Source organism: Mastigoproctus giganteus, chromosome 14 (genome assembly GCF_048544385.1).
Source record: "Mastigoproctus giganteus isolate SK-2022 chromosome 14, ASM4854438v1, whole genome shotgun sequence".
Classification (NCBI taxonomy): Eukaryota; Metazoa; Arthropoda; class Arachnida; order Uropygi; family Thelyphonidae; genus Mastigoproctus; species Mastigoproctus giganteus.
The window spans coordinates 60,771,881-60,791,143 of NC_143588.1; the positions used below are offsets into that span (position 1 = coordinate 60,771,881).

The 19,263-nt window shown below is 38.5% G+C and overlaps 1 protein-coding gene across 2 annotated transcripts in view; it reads right to left on the reverse strand.

The window, feature by feature from the left end:
* Positions 1-18,906, reverse strand: part of LOC150075159 (cytoplasmic aconitate hydratase-like) — a 289,211-nt gene extending 270,305 nt beyond the window's left edge. Inside the window, exon 1 of one of the 2 annotated variants that reach the window (XM_090388696.1) lies at positions 18,548-18,906. In XM_090388696.1, coding sequence (XP_090244822.1) covers positions 18,548-18,560 — 13 coding nt within the window. In that variant the 5' untranslated portion in view covers positions 18,561-18,906. The remainder of the gene's footprint in view (positions 1-18,547) is intronic. The other variant, XM_090388697.1, reaches the window with a different exon arrangement.
* Positions 18,907-19,263: the final 357 nt, after the last annotated feature.

Consider the following 19,263-nt stretch of genomic DNA (forward strand, 5'->3'; position numbering starts at 1 on the left):
TTATATGTTGATAAGATTATACTGCGCAGTCACGCCTTTTGTATGGTGTGATGGTGAAATTGCTGTGGGCATTACATCCTATGTCAGTGCGAGTGTTTTGAAAGCCATGGGTGGGTTTATATTTGTGCTTGTGGGGGGGGGGGGTTGCTTCTGATGTCAGAAGGAACCAATATAAATGAATTGAGTGTTTATATCATTACATGTGTTGTAAATTACAAGGTGTATGTTAAAAAAACTGTGTAGGAATTTACAAGAAGTATGTTAATAGAAATGGGTTGCTATACCCAGGCCTCCGTATTGACTAGATTTCATTATCATAACCATCATTAATAACACAATATATATATAAATATAATTTGTATTATGAATTGTAATTTTGTTTATAGTTATATTATTGTAATAATATCATATAACATATTTTTTTAATATTATATATACACACACACAAAGAGAGAAAAATGAATCTAACAGGCAGAAAACTGCCAGGGGTGCCACAAAATAAAATAAATTACTTAAGGGTGCCGTTATTAAAAAAAAGGTTCAAAAACCAAAGGTTTAGACTAAGCACCGAGAAGTGCCACTGCTGCAAGTTACTTGTACTCTGTTCCCTATGGACCAGAGTGCAAACAACTTACCAACATAGTCATTTAGGTGGTGCACCACCCATATTAACAATTAGGAATACCTACAACTAGTTAGTTTGTCTGCATTGAGAGATGAAATGGATTCTTGAAGAAAAACTATATAACCATCACTCAACAATGACTAACCCAACAATAGCAATGAAAAAAGTTCACAAATGTTCCTCCACTTGAAACTGAATCAGAGGGCATGCTTTGATAGGTTGGTCAGAGGCGAGGGTCCTAGAACTTGGTCAGTCCAAAATCAAGCCAGCCTATAAACCCCCAAGGGCTCACATCTGGTGAGTATGGGCTTGGCACACCCAGGGTCCTGAGCTGGATATCATCATTCTTCTCTTTCTTGGTGACTCGCTTCGACTCACTCTCTCTCTCAGGGTAACTCGGGAATTTTTTTTTGGCTGGTGCAGCATAAGCCTCAGGCTTCCTTGCACCATGTAGCTATTAATAATAATAATCAGTTCTAAACTTATAGGATGGAAAAACCCAAATTTCTGGGATGAACACCTTGAATTTCTCGTGAAAAACCCATTTGACCCTCCAGAGAGGATAACTAACTTATCCATGTTCTGAAAATAATCCACAAGAAAAAAAAAAAAAAAAAAAAAAAATCCTGATAATCCAGCAGAACAACTTCAAACAGCAATGTGGAGGGCAGGTGGCTGACCAGCAAGATATATCGAAGTTTAGGCCTCCATAGTCAAGCAGTCAGAAGTGGGAATGCAATATCACACGCTCTTTCAGTAGAACTGGGTTCAAGCCCACAACTGCTAAATACAGTTGCTCTGCCAACCCATACTGGATTAATGTGGCAGATTATCATCCATTTCCCTCAACATTGTCAATCCACTAAAGGACTCCATCCTGCAGTAGACTGATAATGGCTGTGGATTTATTATTTTATTATATCCTAGTTTACAGAACTATAACGTTGCTAACTAAATCATTTTTAATCCTCTGTCACTAGTATTCTAAATGGAACAAATATGTTCAGATGGTGTTTGTGAGTTACACTTGTTTTAATTATAAATAATTGATTTTTAGCTTTTTTTTTTTTACTAAATTGGAAAGAGTGTTCTATTCATTATGATTTGCTAAAAAATTACAAATTACTAAAAAAAAAAAAAAAAAAAAAAAAAAAAATGAATGAATGAATGAAAGAAACCTATAGTAAAAGAATTTAAGGTCATTCAATTCATCCTCCAAACTGAAATACAGAAAATACACAGAATCTGTCAGCTACTATTTTATGGTGAGCTGTTTTTTTTTTTTTTTTTTTGTAAATGAGAGGTATTATAATCTATAGTACTTAGTATTGTGCATGGGTTGGAGGTTGAAAAGATGAAAAAAGATATTTGTGGACATTAGACTTGAAATTCTGTAGATTATAATTTTCAGAGAACACATATGAAGGAAGGTTGTTCCAGAAAACGGAAGCTGAATGAATAAATAAGGAAGAAGAAAAGTTGGGTCTGTGAGTTAAGTTGGACAATAAAAGGATGTTGACTGGTTGCAGCGTGTTCAGACTGCTTCAAAAGAGAGAGTGGGAATTATAGAAGCCAATTCAGAAGAACAGTGCCCATGGAGGTATCTACAGAAAAGGCATGCAGCAGAAACAGAATGTTTATGAGACGGAGGATGGAGAAAGACTGTTAGAGATGAGTCATTAATTAATATAATTGCCCTCTTGAGTGAAATCTAGAAGCCTGAGAGAGGTTTGGGGGACGGGGGCACTGCCCCAATGTGGGAACAATATTCCATGTTAGGGCAGATTTGTGATTTGTACAGAGTGAACAGCTGTTTTTAAGAAAACACTGAGAGCAAAAGAGAAAACTAGTTTTTCAGATGCAGAGGAAGCAATATATGTAATGTGCCTATGCCAGGAGAAAGAAGTCAGGATAATCCCCAATAGGGATATATGATCTTGCCTAGTTTGTTTGTTTGTTTGGTTTTTAGGAGTATTAACAACTAAGGCCATATTGCTCCGGAATATGCGGTGGTCATTCCTTGACCTTTCCGCATCCTCCGTATTTGGTGGTGACGGGCTCGAACCCCGGTCTAATCAAGAAGCGTGTGCTACGCACTGCTGCTCCTTCCCACCTGGCTACGGAGGCACCTCTTGCCTAGAAATCAGTGTCATCGAAAATAAGCAGAGGAGCAGAAGAATCCTTTTTTGTGAGATATAAGACAGGACTGAGTTTTAGAAGGATTGAAATCAACTAAGTTGTCTTTGCCCCACTGGAGAATTACTTGGATATCAGCATTTAAGGAATTGGTAGAGAATATTCGCAAAGTTGAAACTGTTTGAGAGGGCAAGGTTTCTCAAACTGGAAGGTGGAATGCAATGTGCTATCATCAGCAAAACTATGGATAGGATTTCTGGTCAATGAAAGAAGGTCATTAATATACACGAGGAAAAGAGTAGGAGAAAGAATTGAACCTTGGGGAACACCAGCATTAGTGGAGAAGTTAGAAGACTGAGCGCCATCTTACCATCACCTGGAGCGAGTGGTAAGAGAGAAAACTGGATACCTAATTACAAAAAACATTTGGAAGCTTATTTAGAAGACCTTTATGCCCAACAAGATCAAAAGCCTTTGAAACTGTCAACAGCAAATGATTGAGTTTCACCAAACTTTTTCATTGAATTTGTCCATAGATGGGCAACATAAGCTAGAATATCAACAGGGGATCAACATTGACAGAATCCATAATGGCAATCGTTGATCAGATGGGAGGTTTGTAGATAGTTTAAGAGTTGGCAGTTAATCAACTTCTCCATTACTTTAGAAAGAGTAGAAGTAATTGCAATGGGATGATAATTGGATGGGAGGAATTTGTCATCCTTTTTAGGAACTGGCTGGATGTTAACACAACATACGTTTCAAATGTTAATGAAATATGTGTTTCAATCCATCAAAATCAAAACTACACCAGTTTTCAAACACCATGTGAGAAAGCAGGAAGTAGCTATAAGAAACACAGCCAGTATCACCTGGTACCTATTAAATGCCAAACAAAAATTTATTTCCCACAATTCATATTATATTGAAATGAAAATATTGTATGATCATTTAGAGATTATACAGTATTTTGGGGAAGGTACACAGTATGATCTGATTTTAAATCATTTAAAAAAAAAAAAAAAAAAAAAAAAAAATTTAAAATGACCATGAAACAACAGCAAGCAAGAGAAGGTTAACAGCAGAAATGGTAATTATAACAAAAACCATGATTTTTTCAACTCTCTTTATGAGAGAAAAAAAATTAACACAGAAATTTAGCTTCAGAATAAAAGGAAAGAAGTTAAAACTTATAACGCAGTAGTCATTATTTGTAGAATATGTAAGGTGCATACTGAAACAAAAGCTAAGATATAAGTACTTATTACACGATGGAACTACCTGAACTGAGGAAAGGCTAAAATGCTGCCATTATGTTTCCGGCCCACCTAACACTGCCTCACACCATCAGCAAATATCCTGGCATTCTTTCTATTTAAGTGTATCCCATCCATGTAGAAGCAGTTTCTCCTATTAATGAGCACAGACTACGCTGAGAAAAATTCTACCCCATGAGCCTTGCACAATCTCTCCAGGGCCGAATACATTAACAAAGGCTCTCATCATATACTCTCTCCTATTGTGTTAGGGCAGAATTGCAGATGCCTTCTTCAAATTTATCCCTAACTTACGATTTTTTTCAACATTGATCTGTACTTGTTAAATAAGTCTACAGATCTCCTACTCTCAATGGCATTAGTATCAACATGTACAACAATATCACCTTTTGTGCCCTTAAAAGATGATATCTGCTCTACATCATCATCAACTTTTGGCCTGCAGACAGACCCTTGTCCTATTCCATTTATCCTTTTTGAACAATATATTTCCCGTCTCCCTGACAATAGGATCACTGAAGTAATTAGCTCCTGTGGTATTCTGCCTTGAAGATTAGCATTTTAGCATTAGCATTAGTAGAGGCATTTGATGCAAGAAAGCAAGCTTATGCAGCATCAGCCAAAAAAAAAAAAAAAAAAAACCCACTTCCACTTCACCCCTCTGTTCGTTCAAAATACCTGTCCAGCTGAGCCTTAAACTTATTTAGGCTATCAACCTCCACCACAAGGGATGGAAGTCTGTTCCACCAACCAACCACCCGCTGGCTAAAGGCAAATTTCCGCACGTCTAGCCTACATCTATCTTTCCTCAATTTGAATTTATGCCCTCTCAGGTGATTTTTCTGAGCTAGAGAAAAATCCCATCAGCATTGAGCATGCTTAAACCATTCAAGGCTTTATACACCTCTATCAGATCACCTCGCTGGTGCCTAGTCTCCAGACACTGTAATTTGCAAAACTTAAGACTTTCTTCGTAAGAGCACCCCTTTGTTCCATTCACTAATCTTGTTGCCCTTCTCTGTACTCGTTCCAGCAGCTCTACATCCTTCTTGAAATGAGGCCTCCAAACCTGTATACAGTACTCTAGGTGTGGCCTGACCATCGCCTTATACAATTGAATAATCACCTCCTTACCCGTGCTGGAAAAATTCCTGTATATCATTGACAATACTCCATGAGCTACTCTTGCAGCCCGTCTGCACTGCTCAGAGAACTTCATATCTGCCTGCACAACCACCCCCAAGTCTCTTTCATTCTCTACCACTGTCAGTGTAGTACCACAGAGTTGATACGTTGCTCTGGGGTTGCTGTTTCCCATGTGTAGTACTTTACATTTGTCAATGTTAAACTTCATTTGCCACCTCTCAGCCCATCTGCTCAACCTTTCCAGATCCTGTTGCAGCAGCATAGTGTCAGTAGTGTCCTTGACAACCCTGCCAACCTTTGTATCGTCTGCAAACTTGGACATTAAGCCCGATATACCATCATCAATATCATTTATAAATACAGAAAACAATAATGGACCCAACACTGAGCCCTGAGGGACTCCACTAATAACATCAGTCCACGATGAGCAGTGTCCATTGATTACCACTCTATGTCTTCTCCCCCTCAACCACCCCTTTATCCATAGCAGCAATTTGCCTCCAATGTCACACTGCTCCAATTTGTGTAGCAGTCTTCCATGTGCAACAGTATCAAAAGCCTTTCTAAGATCCAAGTATATAATATCAAAGTTATTTCCTGCATCCAGTTCTTTTGTGACTGCATCATAGTATCCAATCAAGTTGGTCAGGCAAGACTTCCCCTTAACAAAACCATGCTGTGTCTGAGCTATAACTGAAGTCTTGTCTAAATGATCCTGCAGTGCTTCTTTAACCAGTGCCTCCATTAATTTTCCTGGAACAGAAGTTAAGCTCACAGGTCTATAATTACTTGTGTCAGCCTTTGATCCTCCTTTGTGAATTGGGGTCACATTTGCACATTTCCAGTCTATGGGTACCTCCCCTGAGTCCAAGGAAGCTCTCATAATTATGGCTAAGGGTTTGCTTACTTCCTTTGCTGCCTCCTTTAATATAACTGGAGGAAATCAGGAACAACTCAGCATTGTTATGGGCCTATATGAGAGCTTGAAGGACAGGGCGCATGCCCTCGAAGAATCTAAATTGAGGGGCCCATCAAGCTCTCAGCTGCCCACATCAACGCCAGAGCTTACACTTGGTCATCACGCAACACAGCGGCAACCCCCAAGGTAGAATGCACTGGTCCCGCAGGAACTAGTAGTTGTCAGTGACTCTATTGTCAGGTAAACGGGGAACATAGAAGCCTGAAAAACAAGATGCATGGTATTTCAGAGACTGCTGGGAGCCATTGCGGTACAAGTAAACACATGGGTTGTGTTAGGGTAGCTAAGAATAGAAACAAGTGCAGGTATACTTGCATGTACACCAATGCTAGGAGTTTAGTAAATAAATTTGATGAATTTGAGGTATTGCTCAAAACATCGAAGGCAGATATTGTTGGGATATCAGAGACGTCGTGTCACACAGATATAAGGGATGCAGAACTGCAATTTGGGGAGTAAAACGTCTACAGAAAGGATAGACAGGATAGGAAGGGAGGAGGGGTTATGCTATTAGTTAAGAAACACATAAAAACCAAGGAAGTGAAGCCAGACGACATCGCTGGACAGTGCAGTGTGGAGTCAGTTTGGTGTGACATAAACATTGGGAGATCAAAATTGAGAGTAGGAGTGTGCTATAGGCCAAATGACTCTGATGAGTATAATAAGGAACTGTACAGGGAAATAGAGTGGGCCAGTAAATCAGAGTGTCTTATAATGGGAGATTTTAATTTCCCAGATATTGACTGGAATTTGGGGGGCTGGTTACTCACACACTAGCAGGACTTTTGTGGATTTATTGGATGATTGTTTTCTACATCAGCATGTTCGGGAGGCAACTAGAGGGAGTAATACTCTTGATTTGATTATCAGCAGTGATTCTTCATGCATTAAGAATCTGCAGATAAATGAACCACTAGGTGGCAGTGATCACAGTGTGCTGAAGTGGGATTTACTCAAAGAGGTAACTACCATTAGGGGTAAAGGGAAGGGTTATTGCTTCCGTAAAGGCGACTACGATGGACTGAGACAGTATTTAAATTCTATACAGTGGGACCAACTGATGATGTTACCAACAGCAAAGTCAAAATGGGAAGCATTCAAAGAACTTATCTTGGAAGCTACTAGGCTTTACATACCAACTAGGTTTAGGCCAAAATGGATGTCAGATGAACTAATGAGGCATATGGCAGAGAAGAAAAATGCATGGGATACATACAAATTAACACATGACACAGAAGCCTATGATAGATACAAGTTGATATGCAACCAAGTTACAAAGGAGGTTAGGCAGGCGAAGGCAGATTACGAGAAATCCTTGGCAAGGGATGCAAAGAAAAACAGCAAAGAGTTCTTTACTTATGTAAACTCTAGAAGGAAGGGGATGAATCAGATTGGTCCACTTGATATTGATGGGTCAAGTGTTGATGATCCTGCTCAGGTAGCTAACAAACTAAATGAATATTTTGCATCGACATTCACACATGAGGAGTTATTCAGCGAGGGGAATGCCAGAGGTGTATTCAACTCTAGCAGTAAGCTACAGAATCTTGAAATAACTGGGAGTAAAGTGGAGGAGAAATTGTTGAAGATAAACACAAGAAAGGCACCCGGGGTGGATGGGATCTATCCAGTTATATTAAAGGAGGCAGCAAAGGAAGTAAGCAAACCCTTAGCCATAATTATGAGAGCTTCCTTGGACTCAGGGGAGGTACCCATAAACTGGAAATGTGCAAATGTGACCCCAATTCACAAAGGAGGATCAAAGGCTGACACAAGTAATTATAGACCTGTGAGCTTAACTTCTGTTCCAGGAAAATTAATGGAGGCACTGGTTAAAGAAGCACTGCAGGATCATTTAGACAAGACTTCAGTTATAGCTCAGACACAGCATGGTTTTGTTAAGGGGAGGTCTTGCCTGACCAACTTGATTGGATACTATGATGCAGTCACAAAAGAACTGGATGCAGGGAATAACTTTGATATTATATACTTGGATCTTAGAAAGGCTTTTGATACTGTTGCACATGGAAGACTGCTACACAAATTGGAGCAGTGTGACATTGGAGGCAAATTGCTGCTATGGATAAAGGGGTGGTTGAGGGGGAGAAGACAGAGAGTGATAATCAATGGACACTGCTCATCGTGGACTGATGTTATTAGTGGAGTCCCTCAGGGCTCAGTGTTGGGTCCATTATTGTTTTCTGTATTTATAAATGATATTGATGATGGTATATCAAGCTTAATGTCCAAGTTTGCAGACGATACAAAGGTTGGCAGGGTTGTTAAGGACACTACTGACACTATGCTGCTGCAACAGGATCTGGAAAGGTTGAGCAGATGGGCTGAGAGGTGGCAAATGAAGTTTAACATTGACAAATGTAAAGTACTACACATGGGAAACAGCAACCCCAGAGCAACGTATCAACTCTGTGGTACTACACTGACAGTGGTAGAGAATGAAAGGGACTTGGGGGTGGTTGTGCAGGCAGATATGAAGTTCTCTGAGCAGTGCAGACGGGCTGCAAGAGTAGCTCATGGATTATTGTCAATGATATACAGGAATTTTTCCAGCAGGAATAAGGAGGTGATTATTCCATTGTATAAGGCGATGGTCAGGCCACACCTAGAGTACTGTATACAGGTCTGGAGGCCTCATTTCAAGAAGGATGTAGAGCTGCTGGAACGAGTACAGAGAAGGGCAACAAGATTAGTGAATGGAACAAAGGGGTGCTCTTACGAAGAAAGTCTTAAGTTTTGCAAATTACAGTGTCTGGAGACTAGGCACCAGCGAGGTGATCTGATAGAGGTGTATAAAGCCTTGAATGGTTTAAGCATGCTCAATGCTGATGGGATTCTTCCTCTAGCTCAGAAAAATCACCTGAGAGGGCATAAATTCAAATTGAGGAAAGACAGATGTAGGATAGACGTCCGGAAATTTGCCTTTAGCCAGCGGGTGGTTGGTTGGTGGAACAGACTTCCATCCCTTGTGGTGGAGGTTGATAGCCTAAATAAGTTTAAGGCTCAGCTGGACAGGTATTTTGAACGAACAGAGGGGTGAAGTGGAAGTGGTTTTTTTTTTTTTTTTTTTTTGGCTGATGCTGCATAAGCTTGCTTTCTTGCATCAAATGCCTCTACTAATGCTAATGCTAACATGCTTTCTAAAAACGATAGGTGGAACAAAACCAGGGTATGTCTGCCAGGGGCAAAGGTTGACGACGTTGTAGAGCGAATATCATCTTTTAAGGGCACAAAAGGTGATATAGTTGTACATGTTGGCAATAATGATATTGAGAGTAGGAGACTGTATGTCTGCCAGGGGCAAAGGTTGACGACGTTGTAGAGCGAATATCATCTTTTAAGGGCACAAAAGGTGATATAGTTGTACATGTTGGCAATAATGATATTGAGAGTAGGAGACTGACAGAATTACTTAACAAATACAGGCCACTGTTAAAAAAAAAGCCATGAATTAGGGTTGAATTTGAAAGTGTCTGCAATTCTGCCCAGACACGATAGGAGGGAGTATATGATGAGAGCCTTGTCAATCAATTCGGCCCTGGAAAGATTGTGCAAGGCTCAAGGGGTAGAATTTTTTTTGGCCTGGTCTGTACTTGTTAACAGGAGAGACTGCTTCTACAGGGATGGGATACACTTATATAGAAAAGGTGCAAGAATATTTGTTGATGGTATTGAGGCAGGGTTAGGTGGGTCGGAAAACTACTAGCCTGGGGGGGGGGGGGGTACAAGGCCTAATAGATTAACAGCAGCCACTAGCAGAGGTGAAAGTGATTCTTGCACTGCTTCTATTGGAATGAGCAGCAGCCTGGAAAACAGAATGCAGGATATTTCAGAGGCTGCTGGGAGTCATTGCAGTACAAGTAAACACATGGATTGTGTTAGGGTAGCTAAGAATAGGAACAGGTGCATGTATACTTGCATGTACACCAATGCTAGGAGGTTGGTAAATAAATTTGATGAATTTAAGGTATTGCTCCAAACATCTATGGCAGATATTGGTGGGATATCAGAGACGTCATGTCACACAGATATAAGGAATGCAGAACTGGAATTTGGGGAGTACAATGTGCACAGGAAGGATAGACAGGTTAGGAAAGGGGGAGGGGTTATGCTATTATTTAAGAAACACATACAATCCAAGGAAGTGAAGACAGTCGACATCACTGGACAGTGCAGTGTCGAGTCAGTTTGGTGTGACATAAGCATTGGAAGATCAAAATTGGGAGTAGGAGTGTGCTATAGGCCTAATGACTCTGATGAGTATAATAAGAAACTGTACAGGGAAATAGAGTGGGCCAGTAAATCAGAGTCTTATAATGGGGGATTTTAATTTCCCAGATATTGACTGGAATTTGTGGGTTGGTCACTCACACACTAGCAAGGCTTTTGTGGATTTATTGGATGATTGTTTTCTACATCAGCATGTTCGGGAGGAAACTAGAGGGAGTAATACTCTTGATCTGATTATCAGTAGTGATTCTTCATGCATTAAGAATCTGCAGATAAAGGAACCACCAGGTGGCAGTGATCACAGTGTGCTGTAGTGGGATTTACTCAAAGAGGTAACTACCATTAGGGGTAAAGGGAAGGGTTTTTGCTTTCATAAAGGTGACTACGATGTCACCTGTATAGAATTTAAATAATTGAATTATTTAAATATTTAAATTCTAAACAGTGGGACCAACTGATGATGTTACCAACAGCAAATTCAAAATGGGAAGCATTCAAAGAACTTATCTTGGAAGCCACTAGACTTTACATACCAACTAAGAAATATTGTTCAAGGTGTAGGCCTAAATGGATATCAGATGAACTAATGAGACATATGGCAGAGAAGAAAAATGCATGGGATATATATAAATTAGCATTTGACACAGAAGCCTATGATAGATATAAGCTGATCTATAACCAAGTTACAAAGGAGGTTAGGCAGGCGAAGGCAGATTACGAGAAATCTTTGGCAAAGGATGCAAAGAAAAACAGCAAAGAATTCTGTACTTATGTAAACTCTAGAAGGAAGGGGATGAATCACATTGGTCCACTTCATATCGATGGTTCAACTGTTGATGATCCTGCTCAGGTAGCTAACAAACTAAATGAATATTTTGCATCGACATTCACACATGAGGAGTTATTCAGCGAGAGGAATGCCAGAGGTGTATTCAACTCTGGCAGTAAGCTAGATAATCTTGTAATAACTGAGAGTAAAGTGGAGGAGAAATTGGTAAAGATAAACGAAAGAAAGGCACCTGGGGGTGGATGAGATCTATCCAGTCATATATTAAAGGAAGCAGCAAAGGAAGTAAACAAACCGTTAGCCATAATTATGAGAGCTTCCTTGGACTCAGGAGAGGTACCCATGAACTGGAGATGTGCAAATGTGACCCCAATTCACAAAGGAGGATCAAAGGCTGACACAAGTAATTATAGACCTGTGAGTTTAACTTCTGTTCCAGGAAAATTAATGGAGGCCCTGGTTAAAGAAGCAATGCAGGATCATCTAGACAAGACTTCGGTTATAGCTCGGACACAGCATGGTTTTGTTAAGGGGAAGTCTTGCCTTACCAATTTCATTGGATTCTATGATGCACTCCCAAAAGAACTGGATGCAGGGAATAACTTTGATATTATATATTTGGATCTTAGAAACGCTTTTGATACTGTTGCACATGGAAGACTGCTGCACAAATTGGAGGAGTGTGGCACTGGAGGCAAATTGCTGCTATGGATAAAGGGATGGTTGAGTGGGAGAAGACAGAGAGTGGTAATCAATGGACACTGCTCATCGTGGACAAATGTTATTATTGGTGTCCCTCAGGGTTCAGTGTTGGGTCCACTATTGTTTTCTGTATTTATAAATGATATTGATGATGGTATATTAAGCTTAATGTCCAAGTTTGCAGGCGACACAAAGGTTGGCAGGGTTGTTAAGGACACTACTGACTCTATGCTGCTGCAACAGGATCTGGAAAGGTTGAGCAGATGGGCTGAGAGGTGTCAAATGAAGTTTAACATTGACAAATGTAAAGTACTACATATAGGAAACAGCAACCCCAGAGCAACATATCAACTCTGTGGTACTACACTGACAGTGGTAGAGAATGAAAAGGACCTGGGGGTTATTGTGCAAGCAGATATGAAGTTCTCTGAGCAGTGCAGATGGGCTGAAAGAGTAGCTCATGGGGTCTTGTCAATGATATACAGGAATTTTTCTAGCAGGGATAAGGAGGTGATTATTCCCTTGTACAAGGCAATGGTCAGGCCACAGCTTGAGTACTGTATACAGGTCTGGAGGCCTCATTTCAAGAAGGATGTACAGCTGCTGGAATGAGTACAGAGAAGGGCAACAAGATTAATGAATGGAACAAAGGGTTGCTCTTACGAAGAAAGGATTAAGTTTTGCAAATTAGTTTCTGGAGACTAGGCACCGGCGAGGTGATCTGATAGAGGTGTATAAAGCCTTGAATGGTTTGAGCATGCTCAATGCTGATGGGATTCTTCTTCTTGCTCAGAATAATCACCTGAGAGGGCATAAATTCAGATTGAGGAAAGACATGTGTAGGATAGATGTGTGGAAATTTGCCTTTAACCAGAAGGTAGTTGGTTGGTGGAACAGACTTCCATCCCTTGTTGTGGAAGTTGATAGCCTAAATAAATTTAAGGCTCAGCTGGACAGGTATTTCGAACGAACGGAGGGGTGAAATGGAAGTGGTTTTTTTTTTTTTTTTTTTTTTTTTGGCTGATGCTGCATAAGCTTGCTTTCTTGTATCATATGCTTCTACTAATGCTCAAAATAAGGTGAAATAAGTTAGATGTCCAGTAACATGGTCACTGGTTAGTAGAATCAGTAGTTTACTAGAATCAAATTTGAGAAAAGAAACTGAAATCATTAAAATGCACTATACTTTCATCGTTATCATATGTTCAGCTATGAGAATCAATTTGGAATGTGTTTTTGTGATATTTTTCTACATGACATTTCTGGAGATCACTACCACAGAAACCAATAAAAACAAGTCACAGTATCTAGTTTATTGGTCTTTTTTGTTAGTGCAATCTAATATAAATGGGTAGAAAACTCGACCTTATTGCATTTACAATAATATCTATAGCTTGAATTCTATGGGTTTTTACATTATTACAGCAAAATGTGTTTCAACTTCCTCTTTAATAATATAAAAAAACATAAATAAATTTTCAGGATCTTCTCTTCATTGCTACTTTTTAAGCTTCGTAAACTTGTTACTCCGTATCTCACTTGCAGGTATCGTGTTAGCAATTTGTGTGTGATATCTTCTTTGTAATTGATTGCTTATCTTTTTTACTGTTTTAAATTTTACAACAAAAAAGAAAAAAAAATGTAATGAACAGAAAATTGGTTAACACGTACATATTATAATAGTAATTAAGCTATGTACGTATGCATAAATTTATTTTTATTTTGCTAATCTGTGGAAAATATTCTTCCGATTTTCACGTATCATTTAATTTTGTTAATTGGCAAGGTAATAAAGCATAAAGTTGCACTTTATATCTTTACTTTTATAGGTTAGGAATAATATTCCTTCTATTTTCACTTATCAGAATTAAAATTCAATTCGCAAACGTAATCACCATCTCCATTGTGATCATGGAGAGTCCATCATAAAGTGATTTTATTGTATAGAGAACCAATTGTAAAGCAGGGCTCCACTGTATATGTCATACAAACAGTTTCTTTAAATCTGAAAAAATTAGGCAGTACTGAAAATGAATGGCTATTGAGCCATACATAAAAGTCAATATATACAACTTAAGACCTCTAGAAGGTTTGCACTCAAAAATCAGTATGGCCTTACAAGAAAACCGTTTATCTTACATCAAATTTAGAAAGCCAAAATATTTAAGTTGGTTCTTCAAATTTTCAATAATGATGTGACTGAAGGTATTCTATAGATGGGTGTGAAAAATCACATACATCATTTTTATGACACATCTCATATTTAAGGTGTTTCGTAAATCATGGGGAACCTAAATGTAAAGATTCCAAATAAAGGAAAATACCTTAGGAATTAAAAGAAAAAAATTATTTCTTATACCAGCAAGATAACTGTAAGAAAGGAAAACTTGAAACTTTTCATTAATTCTTGAGTATATTTTTTGAACAGGGTTTAATGCATTTTTGAAATTCAGCTTGTGTCAGAAGCATCCAACGAATATTCAGAATTTACAAGTAAAGAAACCGCTATATAAGTGAGTGGAGGATGCCACTCAATTAACAATTACTGTACACTGAATTTTACATAGAACTCAGAGTGGTAACTGAACTGGCAAACTTGTACTTACCTACTCTGATGTATGAAATTGATCTTTCTTGTGTTGTCATCAAACCAATAAGCAAGTTAGTCATAAAGGATTGTTTTTAATTTCATGAAACATGTATATGACTGATGAAGACACTGTCCAGTCCAGTATTTGTATAAATAACAATGCACATGTATTTAATTAATGTGCAAAAAAAGGGGAAAAAAATTTGTTGCTGTTTTTTCATAACTGGACACCACATTCTGATCATACTAACATTCTGCTGACTGGGTAGAGATTTTCTAGCTCAAACCAAAATAAATAACAAATTATTCAATACTGACAGGATAACTTAAAAAACCACTGTTAATTTATTTATATGTGTTCATTTATAAACATTAATGTGTTAAAGTTTTACCATTTTTATCAACATATTCTTGTTGCAGTAATATAATACATTTCACAAATAAATCAAATATACAAGAATCACTTTGTTGTATGGCCCTCCAGCTAATGTTATCATAAACCACTATTAAAGCATTACTATACCTAGGTGGAATTGTTACTAATGGGTTAAAATATTAAATCAATTTATAGAAAAAGTGGAGATACCGAAAACTGGCTCTCATTCATATAACAGCTACCTAGAATTTAAAAACATTTTCTTCCACATAATACAAAGAAGAGAGAGGCAACCTCCCACCATATAAGTTTAGCATTAGTAGTGACAAATGATGCAAGAAAGCAAGCTTATACAGTATCAATAAAAAAAAAAAAACATTCCCATTTCATCTATTTATTTTCTCAAATAGTTTACCTAGTTCTTTCTTGAATTTATTTAAACTATCAACTTCCACAATAGATGGAAGTTGGTTCCAGCAACCAACCACCACTGGCTAAAGACAAACATCCATACATCTATTCTTTTTCGTATATCAATTTGAATTTGTGCTCCCCTCATATAAACTCTGAGCAAGAGGAAGAATCCCATCACTGTGCTTGCTCAATCCATTCTGCCTTAGACACCTCAATCAGATCACCTTGCAGGTGCCTAGTCTTCAGATGCTGCAATTTGCAGCACTGAAGCCTTTCTTGGTAAGAACACACCCTTTTATTCCACTCGCCAATCTCATTTCCCTTCTCTGTACTCATCCCAGCAGCTCTACATCCTTCATAAAATGGGACCTCCAGATCTGTATGCAGTACTCAAGATGTGGCCTGACCACTGCCTTATACAATGGGATAATCACCTCCTTATCCCTGCTATAAAAATTCCTATATATCACTGACAAAACCCCATGAGCTGTCCTGGCAGCCTGTCTACAGTACTACCCCCAAGCCTTTTTCATTTTCCCACTACCATGAGTGTAGTACCACACAGTTAGTACATTACTCTGAGGTTACTGCTACCCAAATACAGTACTGTACTTTGCAATTGTCTGTTTGTTTGTTATTTGGTTTTTAGAAGCATTAGCAACTAAGGCCATATTTATAAATGATATAGATGATGGTATATCAAGCTTAATGTCCAAGTTTGCAGACGATACAAAAGTTGGCAGGGTTGTTAAGGACACTGCTGATGCTATGCTGCTGCAACAGGATCTGGAAAGGTTGAGCAGATGGCAAATGAAGTTTAACATTGACAAATGTAAAGTACTACATATGGGAAACAGTAACCACAGATCAACGTATCAACTCTGTGGTACTACACTGACAGTGGTAGAGAATGAAAAGGACCTGGGGGTAATTGTGCAGGCAGATATGAAGTTCTCTGAGCAGTGCAGACGAGCTGCAAGAGTAGCTCATGGTGTCTTGTCAATGATATGCAGGAATTTTTCTAGCAGGGATAGGGATGTGATTATTCCCTTGTATAAGGCATTGGTCAGGCCACACCTTGAGTACTGTATACAGGTCTGGAGACCTCATTTCAAGAAGGATGTAGAGCTGCTGGAACGAGTACAGAGAAGGGCAACAAGATTAGTGAATGGAACAAAGGGTTGCTCTTACGAAGAAAGGCTTAAGTTTTGCAACTTACAGAGTCTGGAGACTAGGCATCGGCGAGGTGATCTGATAGAGGTGTATAAGGCTTTGAATGGCTTTAGCATGCTCAATGCCGATGGGATTCTTCCTCTTGCTCAGAATAATCACCTGAGAGGGCATAAATTCAAATTGAGGAAGGACGGATGTCGGATAGATGTGCGGAAATTTGCCTTTAGCCAGCGGGCAGTTGGTTTGTGGAATAGACTTCCATCACTTGTTGTTGAAGTTGATAGCCTAAACAAATTTAAGGCTCAGCTGGACAGGTATTTCGAACGAATGGAGGGGTGAAATGGGAGTAGTGGTTGTGCTTTTTTTTTTTTTTTTTTTTTTTGGCTGATGCTGAATAAGCTTGCTTTCTCGCATCATATGCCTCTACTAATGCTAATGCTCCGGGGATATGCGGTGGTTATTCCCTGACCTTTCTGCATCCTCCGTATTTGGTGGTCACGGGCTCAAACCCTGGTCTAATCAAGAAGCGTGTGCTATGCACTGCTGCTCCTGCCCACCTGGCTATGGAGGCACCTTACAATTGTCAATGTTAAACTTTAACTGCCATTTCTCAGCTCATCTGCCTAACCTTTCTGGATCCTGTTGCAGTAGCATACCATCATTACTGCCATTAACCACTCTGCTAACCTCTGTATCATCTTCAAACTTGGATATTAAGCCTGATATGCCTTCATCAATATCATTTATATCACCCCAGAGGCTAACATCTGGTGAGTATGGGGTTGGCATACCCAGGTCCTGAGCTGGACATCATCTTTCTTGGTGTTTCCTTTCTACTTCTCTCTCTCTCTCTCTCTCTGGGTAACTTGGAAATTTTTTTTGGCTGGTGCAGCATAAGCCTCAGGCTTCCTTGCACCATATGGCTAATAATAATAATAATAAATATAGAAAACAACAATGGGCCCAACACTGAACCCTGGGAGGCCTCCACTAATAACATCAGTCCACATTTAAAGTAATCATCCAGCCTATTTCCATAATATGTTTTACATTTGACCATACATGCCAAGCCAACAAATTAATAAGCTGTTAATTAGTTGGCTTGTCATAAGGTCTTAACATTCAATGTACCAAACAGAAACATAATATACAGATGATAAAATTGAAAAACTAAAAAACAACGGAAAAATCAGGTCTGCATCATATTACATATTATCAGTAACAAATTCTCTTTAAGGTTTTCCCCTCAAATATTATTATATTTGAGATAAAATGTACACGATATTGCTTTCTAGACCAAATGCTGCCAATCAGCATTCAATATACAAATTCACACAAAAAGTCCTTTCCTCAGAAAGTTCTCTATACTGTAATTTAGTGAATGGAAGAAAGAATTAAATAAGAGTTTCCCTGTTCCATTTAAAATAGTCAAAGGTTATCGTAAAATATAAAGTATTCGAGAAAATATGATAACATTTTTTCTTTTTTTTTTTTTATTTGACTCAACGAATTGACTCAGTGACTAATTAAAAATTACATGGCTCATTTTTGTTTTTTATTGTTTTTAATTTCTGGGAGATTTGAAAAATTATAAATTTCATTCAATGCTATTACCAACTTGCTTATCAATGCACAAATAAAAAAAAATAAATAAATAAAGGCACTCGCTGATTTATTTTAGTGTTCCACTAAAACTAAAAACTAGTCCAAAGTTCAGCAGCTCTAGATAGAGTGCAAAGAGGAGAAAGGAAACACTTGAAAATCGCTAATGTAAAAGTGGAAAAGTAGTTTCCAAATTTAAAAAAAAAGGAACAAAAATAGCGAACTAATAAAGCAGGTAATGTACTGCACTGTAAGGGAAACAAACACACATTACATCAATTTTTGGCAACAATTAAAATAAATAATCTTTGCAAAAAATGTGCGCAAGTTTTCCCACGTTGGCATGACATCACTAAAACATACAGATTACTGTCATTCAAGCTGACAATTCATAAACAGCGATTAAAAAATTTCACTGCTTAAAATGTTAAAATTACCCATGAATTACATTTTCGAAACATTTACTGGCTTCGCTACCGAAAGCCAACTTACCTGCGGCCGCCATTCTGCGTCAGCAAGCACTCACGTTCTTGGTCGTTCAGACGCCTCTTATTGAGCACTTAGATTTCTATTGGTCGTACAGTCCCATGTGAACGCCTCAATCAAAACAACGATTTTCTAAAATATCATCAGGCTTTGGATACTGCGGAAGAGTTCTTTGATGGGTGTACTGTTGTCAGAAACAACTGTTGTCATTCGATTGATTCATTTTAATCTTCATATTATACTCAGTTACATTCAAGGCTAGCTAGCAATCACGTCCTATCCTATCAAGGAATGGTTAGTTGGTTGGAAATTCGGCCACTAATCAAATCTTTGAATGCAGTGGCCAATTTAAAACCGTAACTGCCACGAGCGCAAAAAACTACGGAATCCCAAGAATAACAAAGGCACTGTCACTTCGTAATAATTTATTTTATTGTTTGTATTATATGTATACCAGGCGATTTGACTACAATTCTGAAATTCCAAAATCTCTCGGGATGTTTTTTGTTAAAAAGAATGTTTTTCTGTTTTCATTTATGTGCAACATAAACTTATAGGAAAAAGAGAGAATACAAACGCAACAGCTCCACTAAATATACACTTTATCTGCAGGTCAAATTTTAAATTAAGACAGAAGAGCCAGGTTGCAGGACTGCAAACAACCAGCACAGAGCTAGTGAGTAGTACGCTGTCCACTGAGCATGGAGACTAATGTTCAATGA